The sequence below is a fragment of the Motacilla alba genome, chromosome 3 (assembly GCF_015832195.1).
Source record: "Motacilla alba alba isolate MOTALB_02 chromosome 3, Motacilla_alba_V1.0_pri, whole genome shotgun sequence".
NCBI lineage: Eukaryota > Metazoa > Chordata > Aves > Passeriformes > Motacillidae > Motacilla > Motacilla alba.
Genome location: NC_052018.1, coordinates 105138901 through 105155681, shown reverse-complemented (window position 1 = coordinate 105155681; position 16781 = coordinate 105138901). Strand labels below are relative to the sequence as shown.

General features: G+C 50.8%; 1 protein-coding gene across 1 annotated transcript in view; it reads left to right on the top strand.

Moving 5' to 3' along the window:
* GALNT14 (polypeptide N-acetylgalactosaminyltransferase 14) overlaps nucleotides 1–16781 on the top strand; it is a 94508-nt gene that overhangs the window by 60963 nt on the left and 16764 nt on the right. Inside the window, exons 5-10 of the mRNA XM_038131500.1 lie at nucleotides 2370–2435; nucleotides 4283–4404; nucleotides 8704–8791; nucleotides 9436–9520; nucleotides 10878–10981; nucleotides 15378–15504. Coding sequence (XP_037987428.1) covers nucleotides 2370–2435; nucleotides 4283–4404; nucleotides 8704–8791; nucleotides 9436–9520; nucleotides 10878–10981; nucleotides 15378–15504 — 592 coding nt within the window. The remainder of the gene's footprint in view (nucleotides 1–2369; nucleotides 2436–4282; nucleotides 4405–8703; nucleotides 8792–9435; nucleotides 9521–10877; nucleotides 10982–15377; nucleotides 15505–16781) is intronic.

The window sequence follows — 16781 nt, the reverse complement described above, 5'->3', positions numbered from 1 at the left end:
CTGTGCTGGGTTTGCATCGCCACGTGTAGAAGTCAAATTCCAGATGATCCAACCTCTTCTCACGACAATAATGCAAGAAAAGCGCTTGGCAAATCGTTTCTATGCCCAGCAGATGTGAATCCAATCCTTACACGGCTGTATCCCACCACAGCCGTGGTGTGTTTGATCTGGCTTTCAGCTGCAGCCAGGAGCAGTTCTGGGTTGGCACCATTGGAATTCCATGGGACAATGACAGTCTGACCCTCTTGACCCTATGTGTATGTTCTGCATACATTTATGTAGGTTGTCAGCAACTCTTGATTTTCTTTATTTTCCACCTTCTTTTTCACCCATGGAAAGAGGACTCCCTGCCCGGGTTTTCCCATTTCTGAGGTGCACCATAAATAGCATTGTACACCACACAAACAGCCCACATCCTCCTGCTGTTCCCTCCCAGTTAATAGTGTGACTCAAGGGAAATCAATAGCTCTGGTCTCCAGCAGAAGATAGCTGAAGCCCCAGGGGCTCCCAGGGAACCACCCCTGCTGAAGACCTTGCCTAGTTCCATGGGAGAGTTGAAGATCTAAGTGCTCAAAAACCCTGTCTCAGGCATAAAAAGGATGATAAACTGGCTGAGTGGTCTGTGGCACTTATGTTTCAAGGAGCTGCAAAATAAAGCTGTTTACTTGGAAACGTGAAAACAAAGCCAGATAGGTTTCTTTTAAGAAATGGATCTAGGCTTTGCTCTTGGATGTTATAAATAGGCACTGCCTTGGAGAGCATTAGGGACAGATTTCACACAAGACCCACTTCTTGGCACTGACACCTCCCTGGGAAGTTGCTGAAGCTAGGGGAAGGAGCTGCTGTGACTATGGTGAGCCCTGGAGCAGCTCCAGCACACGGGGCAGGCAGGCTGGGCAAGTCTGGGATCTGGCAGAATGGCTGTGATGGGGAAGAGGAGCAGGTACAGGGACTTGAGCTGCCCTAGGGAACAGCAGAGCAGGATTTTTGGAGGGTGGAGGAAGTAAATGCCTTGGAAGTATTTGGCTGAATAGGTAAAGCACTTGCTTTCCTGGAAGGAGGCAGGTTTGTAGGAGCACAGCTCCCCTGTGCCACCATGCCAAGTGCTGTGAGCCAGGGAGAAGGAGCAGGGTTGGGATTTAACTCATCCCAGGGCACCAAAGGGGAGTCTTTCCTGTGTAAGTTAGGGCAGCCCCTCAGCTACTCAGCACATCTCAGCTATCTGACATCTTTGCTGTGATAGTCTGAGCCTGCTGGCATCTGCTCTGCATGCATTTACATAAAATACATGCATTTGCATAATGCACTGCTCACACATGGTCAGTTTTTTCCCTGCAACCCACCCCAAGCAATTAGTGCTTTTATCTCATGCCCAGTTGTGTCTCATTTCTCACCTCCCTCTGCCTGCTGACCTGTTATTCACTGGGATGCAGTTCTTCAGCACGTGAGTTCCCACTATCCCCAGCAGATTTTCAGTGTGAGTCCATAGCCAGGCCCTGCCACTTCTGCTCCCCTGTTCCAGCTCTGTCCCTGAAGTGTTAGGGGTGTGGGTACAGTGATCTCTTGCTGACGGAGATTTCTGGAGGGGGTGAAGGTGCTCGGGGGGGGCGTGTGGGCTCAGGGGTTGGGCAGAGGGGATGGGGCACTCACCTCTGTGTTTGTGGTGCTGAGGAAGAAGAGGCAGAGGGGTGAGAGCCGTGAACAGGTTGTGGAGGTCATAGTGTGGGTGTGTAGAGGTGGAGGGGGCTGTGGTGGGTACACCTGACATCCTCCACTTTGCTGGGAGAAATCTGGGTGAGGACGGATCCCAGGGCTGCGTGTAAGGTTGCAGGACCCTCCTAGCTCAGATGTAGGTGGCTGTCAGGCCTTTCTGCCCCATGGAGCTCTTGCCTAGGGCGTGAGGAGCCCACAGCTGCTCCACAGGGCTCTCTTTGAGCATCCCTTTCTCCTTGCTGAAGGCTCCAGGCCACCACAGGAAGCTCCTGCCCCGCCAGGCAGACACGCATCAACAGCTTGCGCGTTGCTTTGCAGCTACCAAAAATAGTCATTTGCATTAATGTGCAGAAATTTAGATTCTGACCTGAACCACAACTTTTCTATGCTGATTTTAGAGCATAATTCAGCTGCTCTCAGTGTAAATCTGCTGAATTTACACTAGTTCTATGAAAACTGCTGCTCTGCCAGACCCAATTTATGCTTCACGAGCTGAGGGGTAAGGCTCTTGTGACCCAGCAGTGCCATTGCCCTAACAAACCATCAACCAGAACAGGACAAGGTCCTCTCCCTGCTCCCAGTCTCTCCTAGGAGTCCCTATTTCTGCTGCCAAAGCCTCTGTGGGGGTGACTTGTCCTCCCTTTGTGTCTCCCCAGCTGATGACTGCCGCTTGCTGGGCCAGCTGCCCAAGGTGAAGTGCTTGCGGAACGGCCGGCGGGAAGGTAAGAGCTGCCTGCCCACAGCCCACGTGGGAAACAGAGCTTTTGGGAGGTGGGAAAGTCATGGGGAACCTCCTCCTTGCAGTGGTCAGCAAGGAGGTCAGTGGCTCCTGGGAATAAGGGGGATCCTGATTAAAGAAAATGTGATAAAGAGCTGGGATTTGAAATGGATCTCCCCTCTCTCACTGAAAAAGATAGGACTATTAAGATTTCCAGTGAGGCTCAGCTGTAGCTTATTAGCCAGAAAATTAGAACAGGCAAAACAAAGCCCCGGGTCTTATTTGTAAAGATGTTAGCTCTAATGAAAGAGAGAAGATCTGCTCCTGCTGCTTCTGTGGGATTTTTTTTTTTAATAATTAATTATATTTGAGAGATTAAGATGGGCTATATGGTGGATGACTGCATGTCCTACTGGACTGCTGCTGGCAGCCTTTGGAGACATCTCCCCATTCCCCATAGCCTGAATGTGTGTTTCAAATCCTGGTTTGCAGTATTAGGGTAACTAAAAACAAAGAAGTTTTTTTTGGTGCTGCAAATCCAGGGTGTGCATCCAGGTCAGTGTCGGGTTGATGAGACTGAGGAGTGGAAAAAGTTCTTTTCTCGGTGGATTCTTTCTGCAGAGGGTTTCAGCTCTGCAGGCCTGATGACAGGGTGGCATCAGACCCCGTGGGTGTAAGAGACATTCTAGCTTTGGCAGGAGATCAAGAGAGATCTCCATAGACCTGCACCTCCGTCTCATCTTTCTCTCCTGCCTTATGGGGGGTACATGTGTGCTCATCTCCAACACTTGAGGGACCTGCAGTTATTGGTGCTCTATAAATCAGTCACAGTTGGGAACTCAACCTTACCTTTCTGAGTACATCACTTAAACTGTATCCCCCCCAGGGGCTGCCAGGGTTTGGGAAGGGCAGGGGTGAGTGAAGAGGAATGTACCTACGCACAAGATCTTAGGAGTCACAGAGAGAGATACAGGAACAAGTCTGCATTGAAGGAGGAGACCTTGGCAAATTCTGGATGTTCTGTTCACGTGTTCCCTCTCCAGCTCAGAGGCAGTAAAATTCCCTTTCCCCTAGGGAATTTTAGTATGAAAGTCAGTGACCTACTGCATGAGCCTGATCTGTGCCTGCTCCTTGAAATCCTGTCTCTCTTTATCTGCCCATATGTCCCCTTGTATTGCCACTGTTTCTCCTTCATAAAGAAGTTCTGCCCCCCTTGAGTCACCTGTTTCTCCTCTTGTTTGATGCGTGCAGCAATTCATTCCCATCTCCAAATGATTCCAAATTCACCATCATGACCCTGATAAGTCAAGCCCCTTGAAAAGCCAACCCTCTTTCCTTGATGGAAAATGTGTTCCCATTGAGCTGCAGATCAGCAGTGCCCTCAGGGTGGGAGAGAGATCTGGGGATCCCTAGGACACAGAAGGGGTCACAGCAGGAAAAATTAGTGGTCTGAGAAAAGCTTAATTCTGGTGCAAGGTGTTCCCACCCTCAGCTCCTCTGTCCCATTCCCCACTGCCTCACATCTGTGTTAGATTTGTTCCCTGCAGAGGGTCATGAAAGCATTTTGAGTCATGTTTTGTCCCAGAAGGTGACAGCAGAATTAATTGTGCAAACTACATATTGGCATAAATGCCATAAATCAGTAACCTTGGTGGAGCCATTTATTTCTTTGGTGATCTTAGGAAATGCTTGGCATACCTTGCAGCACCAGAAAGGAGACAATGAACCTGTGCCATGTTTTATCTGGGTGGGATTTAGGCAGGTTAAAACCCAGGAGAAGCACGAGTGGAGGAGGCTGGGGATGTTACCCAGCCATCTGGGGAGCAGCTGACATGGTGTGTCCCTGAACAGGTCTGATCCGATCCCGGATCCGAGGGGCAGACGTGGCAAAAGCAGGTGTCCTGACCTTCCTGGACAGTCACTGCGAGGTGAATAAGGACTGGCTGCTCCCTCTGCTGCAGAGGATCAAAGAGGTGAGTGCTCCTGAGAGACCAGAGTCACCCTCAGGGGATGCATCCCCTTGTCCCCGTCCTCTTCCTCCCAGTGGGCGTGACCATCCAGCCATAACCAGCTGCATGCGAGCATCCAAGTAAGGGGTACAAAGAGGCCTTTTGGGGTACAAAGTGGCATTTTCTGGTCTTCCTCTCCCCAGCAGGCAGGTGGGGTGTCTGTGTGACTGGTGGAGCATGTGAGTGGGTGGGACAAGGTGTCTCCTGGGGCAGTGGGACTCTAAGTGGCAAGCACAGGTTGAGTGGTGATAGGGGAATACGTGGGCAGTGCTCCAGCAGAGATTTTAATTAGGCTCATGTAAAATGCTCAGTGATGATGATTTAAGGGAGTGACGGCTCCTTGAATAGGGGCCGAATTTAATTTCATGCAAATTAAGCGCTAATAAATTGATTTAATAGGATTTAAATTCTGCTGATTTCGGAGCAGACAATGACATTCGCCTTTCTCTGGCGGCGACTCTCTTGCCAGACGTGCACACAGAGGCTGCTGGCGCCTTGTCGCTCCAGTCAGGGGAGCTCTGTGCCCGTGACCTGCTGGCAGCACAGTGCAGGGATTGAAGCCTTAGCTCTGGTGTGGATGCACCATCCTTTCCCCTCACCCTTGCTGCACCTCTGCCACACCTCTGGCTCCTGATGGCCAGTGTTAATTACTCAGCAATTTTATAACTCCTGACTTGCATTGACATAAGGGCAGCTGAGGAGCAGGGGGACACTGAGGTGGTGGGTCATGGAAAAACCTGCCTGGCTGGTGTTCACAGTGCCCCTCACCTAAGGCATCCTGCTTTTCACACCTGCACATGTGGCAGCTGTGATGGCTGGGCTGTGCATCCCCTCTGTGTGTCAGCAATGGGACCAGGGCAAGGGGGGCACAGCACCAGGTCAGGTCCCTCCACGTGGGCGAGGGCAGTCGGTGCTGCTGGCTCTCATAGCCCAGCCAGTGCTGGAGAGGTCCCAACCTTGTTTTGCAGGCTGGGCCACAGAGCTGCTGATAGATGGAAATGTGATGGAAATGGGCTGTTCATATCATTGATCATGGTTCTGGTAGAGTTATGAGAACACATGCTGTGATATCCCACTGGAGCCTCATGGCTCGCCTGTCCAGGCTGGGATTTACTACTAAGCTTCACAGCATCACTTGTTCCTCTGAGCTTTTGAAAGGCAGGCATTCCTTGCTTTGTGCCAAAGCTCTGCTTGTACTTCAGTGAGGAGTATCCAGAGCAATTGCCTCTTTCCCAGGCTGAGTTTTGATGTGTTTTGTCAGGAGAAGGGCAGGAAGGGGGTTGGCAGATCTGCTTTCCTACACAATGTGAATGCCATGTGCAGCATCACTGGGAGTTTCAATGCCTTGTGGTCTGAATGCAGCATCAAACACACACATCACCTCTGTGAACTCTTCTGGACTGAATCTTTCCCCAGCTGGAAGTAAGGCAGTCTGTAAGCTTGCAGTGCTGCTCATGCTGCCCTGACCTTGCCCAGTATCTTGCAGCCTCGGGCAGCAGGGGAGATGTACTACAAAGAGTGTTGAGGAACCTGCAAAGCCAGAGGGGTCCTGCATGCCTGCTTTTTAACTCCTCCCAGAAGCTACAGGATAAGGGCAGAGTCCTCAGTCTCCTTCTTCCAGGCCCACCGTACCCATCCTTGCCTGCAGGGTTAAGGTATTGATCAGTGAAGTGTATGAAATGTTACTGCTGCCACCTTCAGGCTGTGCTCTAGAGATGGGCTCCCTGTCCAACTGCTCCATGAGGATCAGCTGCCCAGGAGGAGCATTTTCTCCCTCAGTTGCTCCCAGGAAGAGTCTGTTTTGAGCTAATGTGATTCAAGTTCCAAGCAAATGAGCGGTGAGTGCCTCACGGCACACCCATCACTTTTGCCACCACAGCCCAGCCACCCTGCTCTTTGCTTCTCTTATTTTCTCAGCCAAAGCAGCTATTCCTGCCCCTTGCCATGGTGGGAAGTGCCAGAGCCCATGTGTGCCACCATGCACCCGTGTGGAGGTGCCCCTCAAGCTCCACCTCGAGCTTTCCCAGCAGCTGATGGTTTTCTCCCCCACTGGTGGGCGTGGGCAGCACGTAGCCAGCACATGGATTTGGAAACAAGCAGAAAGAGCAAGTGATGGAGTGTGGGGGAAAGAGAGAGGGTCTGGGGGATCTCAGCCCTGTGCCTGGGAGGATGCCTGTCTCAGGGAGCAGCAGTGGTGGCCAGTGTCTCCCACCAGCACGTTTGCAAACATGTGGCTGAGAGTGTGGGCCTGGGCTCTTATTTTTGCTTATGGAACAAATATCTCTAAAGTCATTAATGGTGCATTTCAACCGAGTAACTTGTCTAAAATTGTAATTATCCATCCCGAGGTATTTTTACAGTATGACTCAACAAGCTCATCCCAAAACTGGATTTGCAAATGACACTGGGATGAACCAATGAATGGTGACCCCCCCATTCCCAGCTCAAATACCTCCAGTCTGGTGCTTTCCTGCGAAAAAGGAGACCCTTGAAGGGCAGCCTGCCTGATCTTTGCCTAATCCTGCTATGGGGCCAGAGGAGCAACTGTGGCCCTTTTTGTTGTCCATTACAAGGTCAGGATGTAGAGGCTGAGAGCCACGCTGCCCTTCTCCAAGGCTGGAATATATCTGGTATCTTCAGGAGCATTTTCAGAGTTTTTTCCTGTTGGTTTAGATCCGTACATCAGTGTGTTTGAGAAGGGCATTGCAGAAATGAATTCTCAGGTTTGTGAGAGAGAATTTAAGGTTTGGGTGTTGTTAGTATTAACATGCCCTGGTATGGGTGGGTAGCAAAAAAAAACCAGAAAGATGAAGCTGCCTATAATAAGATCTGGTGCTCAGCCCAAAATAAATCATAGCAACAGCACTGTGCTCTTGAGCATGCCGTGCTTTTCTTTTGAGGGTCAGAGAGACCTTCATGAAAGCTGAGCAAATCTATATGTTCCCAGGACATGGCAGGGAAAGTGAGGCAGGGAGAAGACAGCACTGCTCAATGTTAGCATTTTGCAGTAGTGCTTCTCAGCCCAGATGTGAAGGGGATTTTCTCACAAGAAGTTGTGGCGTGCAGTGAGTAGCAGTGGAATTGAAACTGGGGGTGGGTGTCAGCTAGCCAGAAGTGCTCACCAGTAAGATGCTCGAGGGGCAGGTTTTAAATGAGCGGATGCAATCTTTTCCCTGCACTGCTCAGCACACAAGGCAGATGCTTTGCTTAAAACCTTCCCCCTAGCCTCAGGCAATTAAAGGATGCTTGGCTGTACTGAGCTGTGGCAGGCTGGGGGCCACTGTGCAGCAGCCAGGATAGATTTGGAGGCTTTGAAAGGCTCCCCGTGCTTGGATGTGGCTTGTGTTTGCCTGTGCAGTCCAGAGGTGCAGCAGACCTTGTCCTTTCAGTGAGATGTTTGACTCACAGACAGTGATGGTGAGACCCCTGGCTTGACCCTGTAATGGAAATACCAAGTATTTGTCATGCTCAATTGGAAAATTAGCTCTAGTCCAGCTCCCAGCTCGTGGCCTTTGGTTGCTTCTTCCTGCAGCTGCATTTGAATACTTCTTTGTCAGGACTAATTTCTAAAACAAAGTCTTTCCCCAGTGAGAGAGCAAGCCCGAGTGTGCTCAGATGCTTTGCTTTGTATAGCTGTGAAAAACAATTTGATCTGGTGAGGGTAAAACCTTGAAGTTTGAGCTATAATTGGAGTTTGGGATTTTTGAAAAGAAAAAAGGAGATAAGAGACCAGTCAAAGCTGTCAGAGTCTCTTCCTCCTGTAGATATTTTTGTTCATAACTGTTTGTATAATCTCTTTGCCCATAACAAGATGTTAATTAAATCACCACCAACTATTTTGAATAAATCAGGTCTTTCTTTTTTAACCCTTTCACAACTTTGGCAAAACTAACTGTACTGCCATAGTTGGTGCATTAAAAAAATACCCATATTTAAGCTATTTGGCTGTGTTTCTCCTCTGTCATTTCAATTGCCTGTTTGTCACTTGACTTCTGAAATCCAGTTAAAAGTATTTAAGGGAGGTGAAAGGGGAGTATTTTGGTGAATTTGTAAAAGGCAGAAGGCGCTTTGCATCCAGCCCAGCTGGCTGCCAAGTACGGGCAAAGTCTGAGGAGGAGGAGGCAGTGAGGGACACTTGTCCCTGGCAAAACTGAATGACACCAATGTTTCCAGGCACTTGGTGTCTCCAGGAGTTTGGAGCCCCTTGCCCAGTTTGAATGGTGTCATCTGAAGTCACGGGTGGGTTTTTTTTCTGCTTTGCAGGATCCCACCCGGGTGGTCAGTCCTGTTATTGACATCATCAACCTGGACACTTTTGCCTACGTGGCAGCTTCCTCAGACCTCAGAGGAGGTGAGTCCAAGCTTTGTGCGTGTCCTGTGGGCATCCATTCCACGGTGGGAATGTGCACTGGCCTTTGCACCACACCTGTGTCTCCTGCTGCCTCACAAAAAAGCACGTGAACACTGCTCAGTGCTGCTGCTGGCTGCTCCCAGGCTGCTCCCCACCCAGGGGGCTGTGGTGTGAGCAATGTGCTTGCTACAATGGATGAGGGGGTCAAGCAGGAAAGGAGGGTCACGTCAAAGCCACCCTGGGTGGCACTGGAAGCGACAGGAGGAGATGGGAGATGTCTAGGCAGCAACTGGAGGATGCAAGTGTAGCGCTGATTAGTATGCCTGTGCTATTTGGAGCACACAGTACCCATCAGAGCATGCTTCTGTGTGCACAGGGGGACTAGGTTTCAGCAGCAGCTTTAATTCTGACTTTTCCTGCCTTTGGAGCACTTGACTTTGAAATTGTAATGCAACGTGCTGTTTCTTGTTCATAGGTAGTAGTGAAATATGTTAGGCATTGGACTTTCCTCTCAAGAGCTGCATCTCTGTGGCTGAAGTCATTTGAAAGTGGGGAAAATGTTCCGTCAAACAGAGCTTCTGCATTGCCTCCTAATCCATATCAATTTCTAATTTCCCCATGGCACTTCTCTACTCTGGTTTTAGGTTTTGACTGGAGTCTGCATTTCAAATGGGAGCAGCTTTCCCCGGAGCAGAAAGCCAAACGACTTGATCCCACCGAGCCCATTAAGTAAGTCAGGAGGGGGAAGGAAGCACCCAAGGAGCAGGACAGGCTTCTCATGTGACCTCACGTGTGTCCCCATGCTCCACAGCGGTGTGCAGTCTCTTCCAGGACAGCTCTGAACTTCTAGTACCTCTAGCGAGCTCCTGGCTAGCCTGGGTTTTGCAGTACAGCTTCACCTTCCAACACTGAGGCCTGAGAATGCCACAAAGATGGAAGGGGTGTGTTTGTGCTTACTGGGGTTTTGGTAGTGCTAAGGATTATGGCTAGGGAAAAAGCCCAGTGCTGTAGCAAACTGCTTCTCTCAGTTCAGCTACCACTTAAAAATAAGGCAGTGTCCTCATGATAAACTTGGTGTCTAGTCCAGCCTTCCCAGATCAGCACTGCTCTTCTGTACCTCACTGAAGACTCCTCAGAAATGGGGATGTGCAGGGGAGGGAGCAAAGCTTAACTGGAGCATCTGTCCTCATGCCATGGGATGGAGGGGTCCTTCATTCTGCTGGAAATCTCTGCTGGCAGCAAGCCTGCTGCTGGTGTCTGCAGCCCCAGCCAGATGTGAGGTGTGGAGGACCCCAAGTGTTGGGGAAGCTCAGGGCCTCAGAAGGCTCCCAGGGGAGAAGAGCACTGCTTCTCCTTAGGATGCTTCTGTTAACAGGAGCTCTCACTGGCTTCCCAAAGGCTGGCCTTGCATTCCTGATCACTCTGCAGTGTAGGGCACTGTGGAGATCAGCCTGGGCGCAGCAATCACCTCAGTTCCTCCCAAGCCTGTACTGAGGCACCCGCACTGTCTGTGATTGAATGGAGATGGGACTTGTGGCAGCAAGCAGCAAGTCTCCTCAAGCTGTCTTCTGGGTCCGCCCTCCCCTCCTCCACGGGCCTTCTCTGCGCAGTTTTCTTAGCTAATCCAAAGAAAGAAAAATAACCCTGGTTTGAAATAAAGATCACACAGCTAGTGATGGCTTTTAAAAAGCCCTTCTGAATTGGCTCTGCCTTCCTCTCCCCGGTGGAACGGTGCTCTTAATAGGCTGGCTCCAGGCAAAAAACCCGTCTGAGTGAATAACCCCCGAGCGCTAAGTGCATTTTTGATGCTGAAGCCTACAATCAGGGCTGTCAACTTTGGGCTTGTAGGAGTTGTGCTGATGGGTGCATTAGCCAGTCATTAAGTGCCAGGCAATTTATGATTGGCAGCAGAACACCAAGGCGGCTGAAAGAAAGGCTCAGGTGCATTTTGGGGTGTTTTGTCCCTTTCTTGGTGAGAAGGTGATGTCCTGGTCATGGAAGAAGAGGCAAAGGGAAGGGCTTCTTCTCTGCATCCAGGTGCTGTAGCAGTGCTTGAGAGTGTGTCTTCTCCTTGTCCATTCTTCAGGACACCCATCATTGCTGGGGGGCTGTTTGTGATCGACAAGGCCTGGTTCAACCACCTGGGGAAGTACGACAGTGCCATGGACATCTGGGGTGGAGAGAACTTTGGTGAGTTGTTCTTCATCCTCCTGTGCCTTGCTGTATTGGCTTCCCCTCCTGAGTCATGCTGGATGGATACAAGGTCATTTCAGGCTTCACTTTGAATGTTCTCAGTGGTTTCCCTCATTTACACTCACAGGTTGTGGTCTTAAAAAAGTGAGAGATGCAGCAGCCATGAATGATGGGAAATGAGCAATTGTTGGCACTTGGGACTGCCTGCCTTCCATGCTGCTTTGATTTCCTGTAGTTAAATACCTTCAACCACACAGTTTGCAGCTTTGGTGTTACCAACAGATGGCAGAACACTACATGCACCCTTCTATTCATTCCTGATCTTATTTTCGTCTTAAGAAAGCAAATAATTGGTCTTAATCCATTAGTGACAGCATTTCCAAGCTATGAACTGAGTTACCAGTCCCTCCTTGAGTTTTCAGAGTACCTGAAAGTGTAGCTCCATCAGCATGCAGCAAACAGGTGGCAGAGTACCAGGGCTGCTTGTCCATTCCTGTATCCCTGGGTGGCTGGGAGCTGCCCGGCTCTCTCTGATACTGTCACTTTTCCTGCACCAAAAAAAAAGGGTTGAGCTCACCTAAAATTCTGTCACCTCTGGCCCTTATCATGGGACAAGATGGACATAAAGAAATCTCCTGCAAGCACACTTGAGAGGGCACATGGAAGAGGTAACAGCCTGTCCCTTGTCCCCTAGTTGAGCAGAGCTGGATCGGGCTGGGCTGTTCTCCCTTTGAAGCTGCAGTGCTGCTGTGGATCAGAACAGACTGTACCCACGGAAGAAGGGGGAGGCCCTCGATGTCAGGCAGACAGATCAGAACCTGGCTTTAATAGCTTGCACCTCTGGGGAGTGGGGCTAGCCAGGAAGGAAGGCTCTTGTGTCTCAACACACACAGCGATGCTGTCAGTCATCCAAGGGAGCAGATGCTGCTGCCTTGCAGTAATCCATCCGCTGCCTGGCACTGGTGTTTCCTTCACATGCCTTGTCCCTCTAGATATATTTTATTTATTTCTATCTTGTTATGCAGTAGGAATCCCACTCTTTCATGCTTTCTATTTGTGGATGCGTGTCTTGCCTTTGAAGTGACCCAAAGTATGTGAGTGGGGTGGCTGTGAGGAACTTGGGAGGGGAGTGGCAGCCCTCGCACCTCCCCTGCTGGATCAATAGCCCAAACAAAGCATTCAAGAAGGGAACTAGACAGGAGAAGAGCAGGAGAGGAGCTGCCATGCTGAGCCTGACCTGCTGTCTGTCCGTGCTTATCATTTGTCTCTGACAGCAGCCAGCAGGAGCTGCTCCTGGGAGATGAACAGTGACAGGACAGCCTGCTCCTGGGAGAAGCTCCATCCTGGCAGCTTCTCCCGTGCCCTGTAACAGCAGGCATTGCTCCTTATGCCTGGTTATGACCCATCCTGCCAAGGAGAGGTTTCCCTTACTGGTGCTATGCCCCAGGAGGCTGGTCCTGACCAAACATGCACTGGCAGTGGTGCAGGGGTACCACGGCCTCGTGTGACAAAAAGGAAAGCAAAATCAAGGTTAACATTGCAACAACAAAGTGCGGGTCTGCATAGCAGCAGGGCAGATCCCATCTTGCCCGTTTTCCTGGGAGCAGAAGCATGCCTGGCTCACAGCTCCACCTCCTGCAGGTGCAGCAGTCGAGGGCAGAGTGTTCCATCTCTCCTTTGCACCCTGCTGGCCCTGGTCAGCTCTGGGCAGGGAATGGACAGCAGGAGCTGACCTGCTTGTTCTGGGCACTTGGGGCAAACCATGCTCTTCCTGGCAGCTCAGTCCTGAGGGGGTGCAGGACTCTGGTCCTGAGGAGCAGCACTGCTGCCCTCAAGGTTATTGATGGGGCAGCTGGAGGGGGCTGGAGGCTTCAGGCAGAGCAAAAGTGAGCGTGTTTGGCTTTGAAGGAGGACACCATAGGTGTCCTTAAATTTACTGAATTCCCTCTAGATGAGTAATGGCAAGAAGGTCTTGCAGGCCAGCAAGAAGTGCTAGAGGTATTTTGCTGAATTAAGGCCAAGTCCAGCACACCCCAATGTGTACTGCTCACACGCCCTCCTGGGGGTCACTTGGAGGGGCCACCTGCATTGGCAGCATCTCTTGAGGGTTAAGGGAAGTACACTGTTGGTTCCTGCTGCCCTGGCTCCTCTGAGCTGACCCTGTACCATGCTTTAGTTGGTGCTTCAGCTTGCCTTCCCTTGGGGCACTTAGCTCTTGGCTGCCTGTCTGGAGATTTTGTTACCTGCCACGGATGGCTCCATGGGTGATCCCTCCCTGTGGAAATCTGTGCTTTTATTGTTTCTGCTGCACCTGGAGCAGGCTCTGCAGGGTGCAACTAGCCTGAAGCAGACAGCTCAGACTCCTCAGCATCTCCTGTGCACCGTGTCCTCATTCCAGCTCACAATACACAGAGATGACCTCTTCACTAGGGTTTGAAAAAACCAGGCAAGGACTGAATGGTGTGAGTCTTTCAGCACACCAGGGAGCTGCTCTTCTCCCAGGCCGAGCAGAAGGCCCAGAGGAGGGGAAGGCAGCTTGCAGTAGCCACGCCATGCTCCACAGCTGCTCCGCTGGCTATCCCCTTGTGTTGGGTGCCCTTATGACTGACACAGCAGTGCCAGCAGAGTGGCCAGTGCTGTGACACACAGACAAGTGACAGCAGCAGCCACGTGCGAGGAGAACAGAGAGCAGCAGCTCAGAGTGGCCGCATCCTGCCATAATCTCATTTCCCTGCAGCTGTGATTAAGCCTGCTCCCAATATAGCACCGGGACATGGCACAAGGGCACGTTTTATTGGCCTCCTAATACCCAGCACTGGGGAAAGTGGTGAGGCTCCAGCTGCTGTTGGCAGCTCTCGCATGTAAACACGGCAGTGAAGGGAAGGGGAGGGAGTTTCTGGGAAGGAATGCTGCTCCCTGCTGTGCTTTCCCACCCCTGCCATTGCTTGTCCCTGCTGCCAGGGCCAGCTGTTGGGGATGGGATCAAAGCTTTGAATTTTGGATCCAGGCATCAAGGCAAGAAGGCTTTGCAGCTGTGTCAGCCTTCCCTTTCCATCAGCTCAGGAGCAGGGGGGTGTGCTGGGAGCGGGATGGGAGCACCATGAACCTGCCTCCCCCCTCTGCAGCAGCTCAGGGCTGAGCCCTGTGGGCTCAGAGGGCTTCGGAGGTCCAGGCTCCAGTTGGCCTTTGCTCCCTGAAGCTGTAAGCTGTTCTTGGAGGCATGGAAGCTTTGTAAGCCAGCAGTGCCTGCCCTTGGAGGAGAAGGAGTCCTGTTGGCACTGCCCACTTCCTGCCATAGGTGCTTGTCTTGCCAGCATCTGACCTGGGGACAAGTCATCCTTGTGCTGGCATATATCAGGGGACTGCTGAGAGCACGAGTTGGCAAAGACAATGGGTGTTCTCCTGTCTTAATTCTGTAGTTAAATGGGGGGGTGTGTGTGAAAAGGAATTATTAGTTTTGCAGTAGATACATGCTATGTATAGCTCTGCACTGTCAACAGATGATAAAATAGGATTCAGAGAGCTGCAGAAGCCTTTTCATTTTAATTTCATTTCTTTTCCACGGCAGTTCTGTCTGACAGTAGAGCTACAGATTCATAGCTTCATAAACATCAGGACCAGATGGACCCATTAGACCAGCCATGCTGCTTACCCTTCCTACCTCATCCACCTCCCTGCCAAGAGCTTTATAACTTCTGGTGTCAATTGTGCCACAGGCTCATTTTCCTTGAGAAGGGCCCCGTGGGCCAGCCATAGAGTGGCTCAGAGTGACTGGGAGACATTTCCCATCCTGACAGCTTAGCTAGATTTTTGGGATAATCCCTCCCACTGCTGACCTTTGCTTGTGTGAAGGTGTGTGCCTTGATTGCAGCATTGGCACTCAAGGCCCACAGTACCTGGGCAGGGTAAGCTCCTGTCCATTTTGGGACAGGCAATGGATGCACAGCTCTCTGTTCCCTTTGCAGAGTCAGTGGTGGATTCATAAAGATAATGACACTTGTAGTCATTAAGGGAGAGAATTCACAGCTTCTCCTGGTGAACTTGAGAGCCCTTTGGAGGGAAGTGACTCTGAAACAGGCAGTGCAGAAGTAATAAGGGAGGCACAAAACTGGCAAGAGGATTCTGCACTGTATGAAAAGGGACCTGCTTACGGTCTCACGCTCGCCATTGTGATTGCACCTGCTGTGCTGGATGCAGGTTTCAAGTGCACTGACTTCAAACAGCTTGCAAAGAAGCTTTGAAATGTGCTTTTAAGGCCGTTGTGCCTAGGAAAGCCCGTCTGCTAATTGATTTACCCCAGTTTAATGTTGCAGAGGATGAAGTAAGAGCTAACACCAGGATTCAGACTGCTCTAGGACAGAAAGACAAAGTGATGAAGCTGCTTCTCTTACAGAAATCTCCTTCCGTGTGTGGATGTGTGGAGGGAGCCTGGAAATCATCCCCTGCAGCCGTGTTGGGCACGTCTTTAGGAAGAAACATCCCTACGTCTTTCCAGAGGGAAATGCCAATACATACATCAAGTAAGTGGTTTGTACTTGTTTTAGGTTTTTTGTGAATAAGCCTTGTAGAGAGAGAGGGGAGCAGAGAAGACAGGCAGGAAAGTTTGTTTGGAAAACTTTGAAATATCCTTGGGCAGGAATTTTTTGAGCTGAAGAAAATGTAAGTCAATACAAGTGTCCCATAGGATTTCTCCAGTGTTGAGAATATGACAGAAATAGGACATTTATATGGTAGCTTTCATCAGCACAGAAATGGAGGGACAGCCCCAGCACATCCGTGAGAGCTGGCTGCTGGGACATCAAATGGTTTAGACCTCGAGGTCACCAGAACACATTTCTAATGACCTGAAATGAGGCTGCCAGCAACGTCTGTCAGTAGCCAGTGACCTCAGCTGAGGGCTCAGTGTGGCTCAGCTGAACCAGAAAATTTGGTTCCTAGTGCCTCTCTGGGATGGGAGCCACACATCTTGCTGGAGAGGGTGGTTCTGTCTCCGGGGTGGTGCTCTCTGCTGAGCAGAGGCAGCAGTGCTGCCCCTGGCTGGCATGGACACCGAGGGGACTGCCAGGGCATGCCAGCTGAAGGGCACCTCTCCTCACACACAGGAACACAGGCTGAATCGGGTACTGAAAGGGCTGCCTGAAATGGGCTAAGATCCTGGAAATTCAGGCAAAGAAGGAGGAAATCCAGAAGTGGGAATAGGCATGGGAAGGATGATCAGAGCAGCTAGTGAGGTCAGGAAGGATCTCCTCCATTTTTAGAGTGTGAGGCTGAACGTTGCTGCTTAAGTGACAGAGAAAAGCACTGGGGGCACTTACAGTAAATGCAGGGCTGTTTCTGAGCTAACCTGCAGCTGTGAGTGCTTACACAGCAGGCTTTCCTTTTAGTGTGGGCTTCCCACTGTCAGAAAGCAGCATTTTTGAAGACTGAGGTGTCTGCCACAGGGTTACTGCTGACCCAGGCTCTCTGCAGCTTCCCCAGCCTTTGCTTGAGACAAGGGGGAGTGCAAATGACACCTCTCACTAACACCTGTGATTTCCAGCCACACAGCAGGTGCAGCAGGAAGGGGATGGCTGTGATGGGCACAGGGCATCATCAAGGAGCAGAGTACAAATTTGAGAATCACTAGGAGGGCTCTTGCTTTCAGTAGTGAAGCAAGACTACTTCAGAGGGGCCTGGGATGTGACTAAACCTCCCCTGTCAGAGTCGCTGCAAACCGGAGTGAGGAGGTGGCACCTGCATTGCATCACCTGCAGGAGGAGCAAGGGGAGCTTGAATGGGCACAGCTCCTCTGACTCTG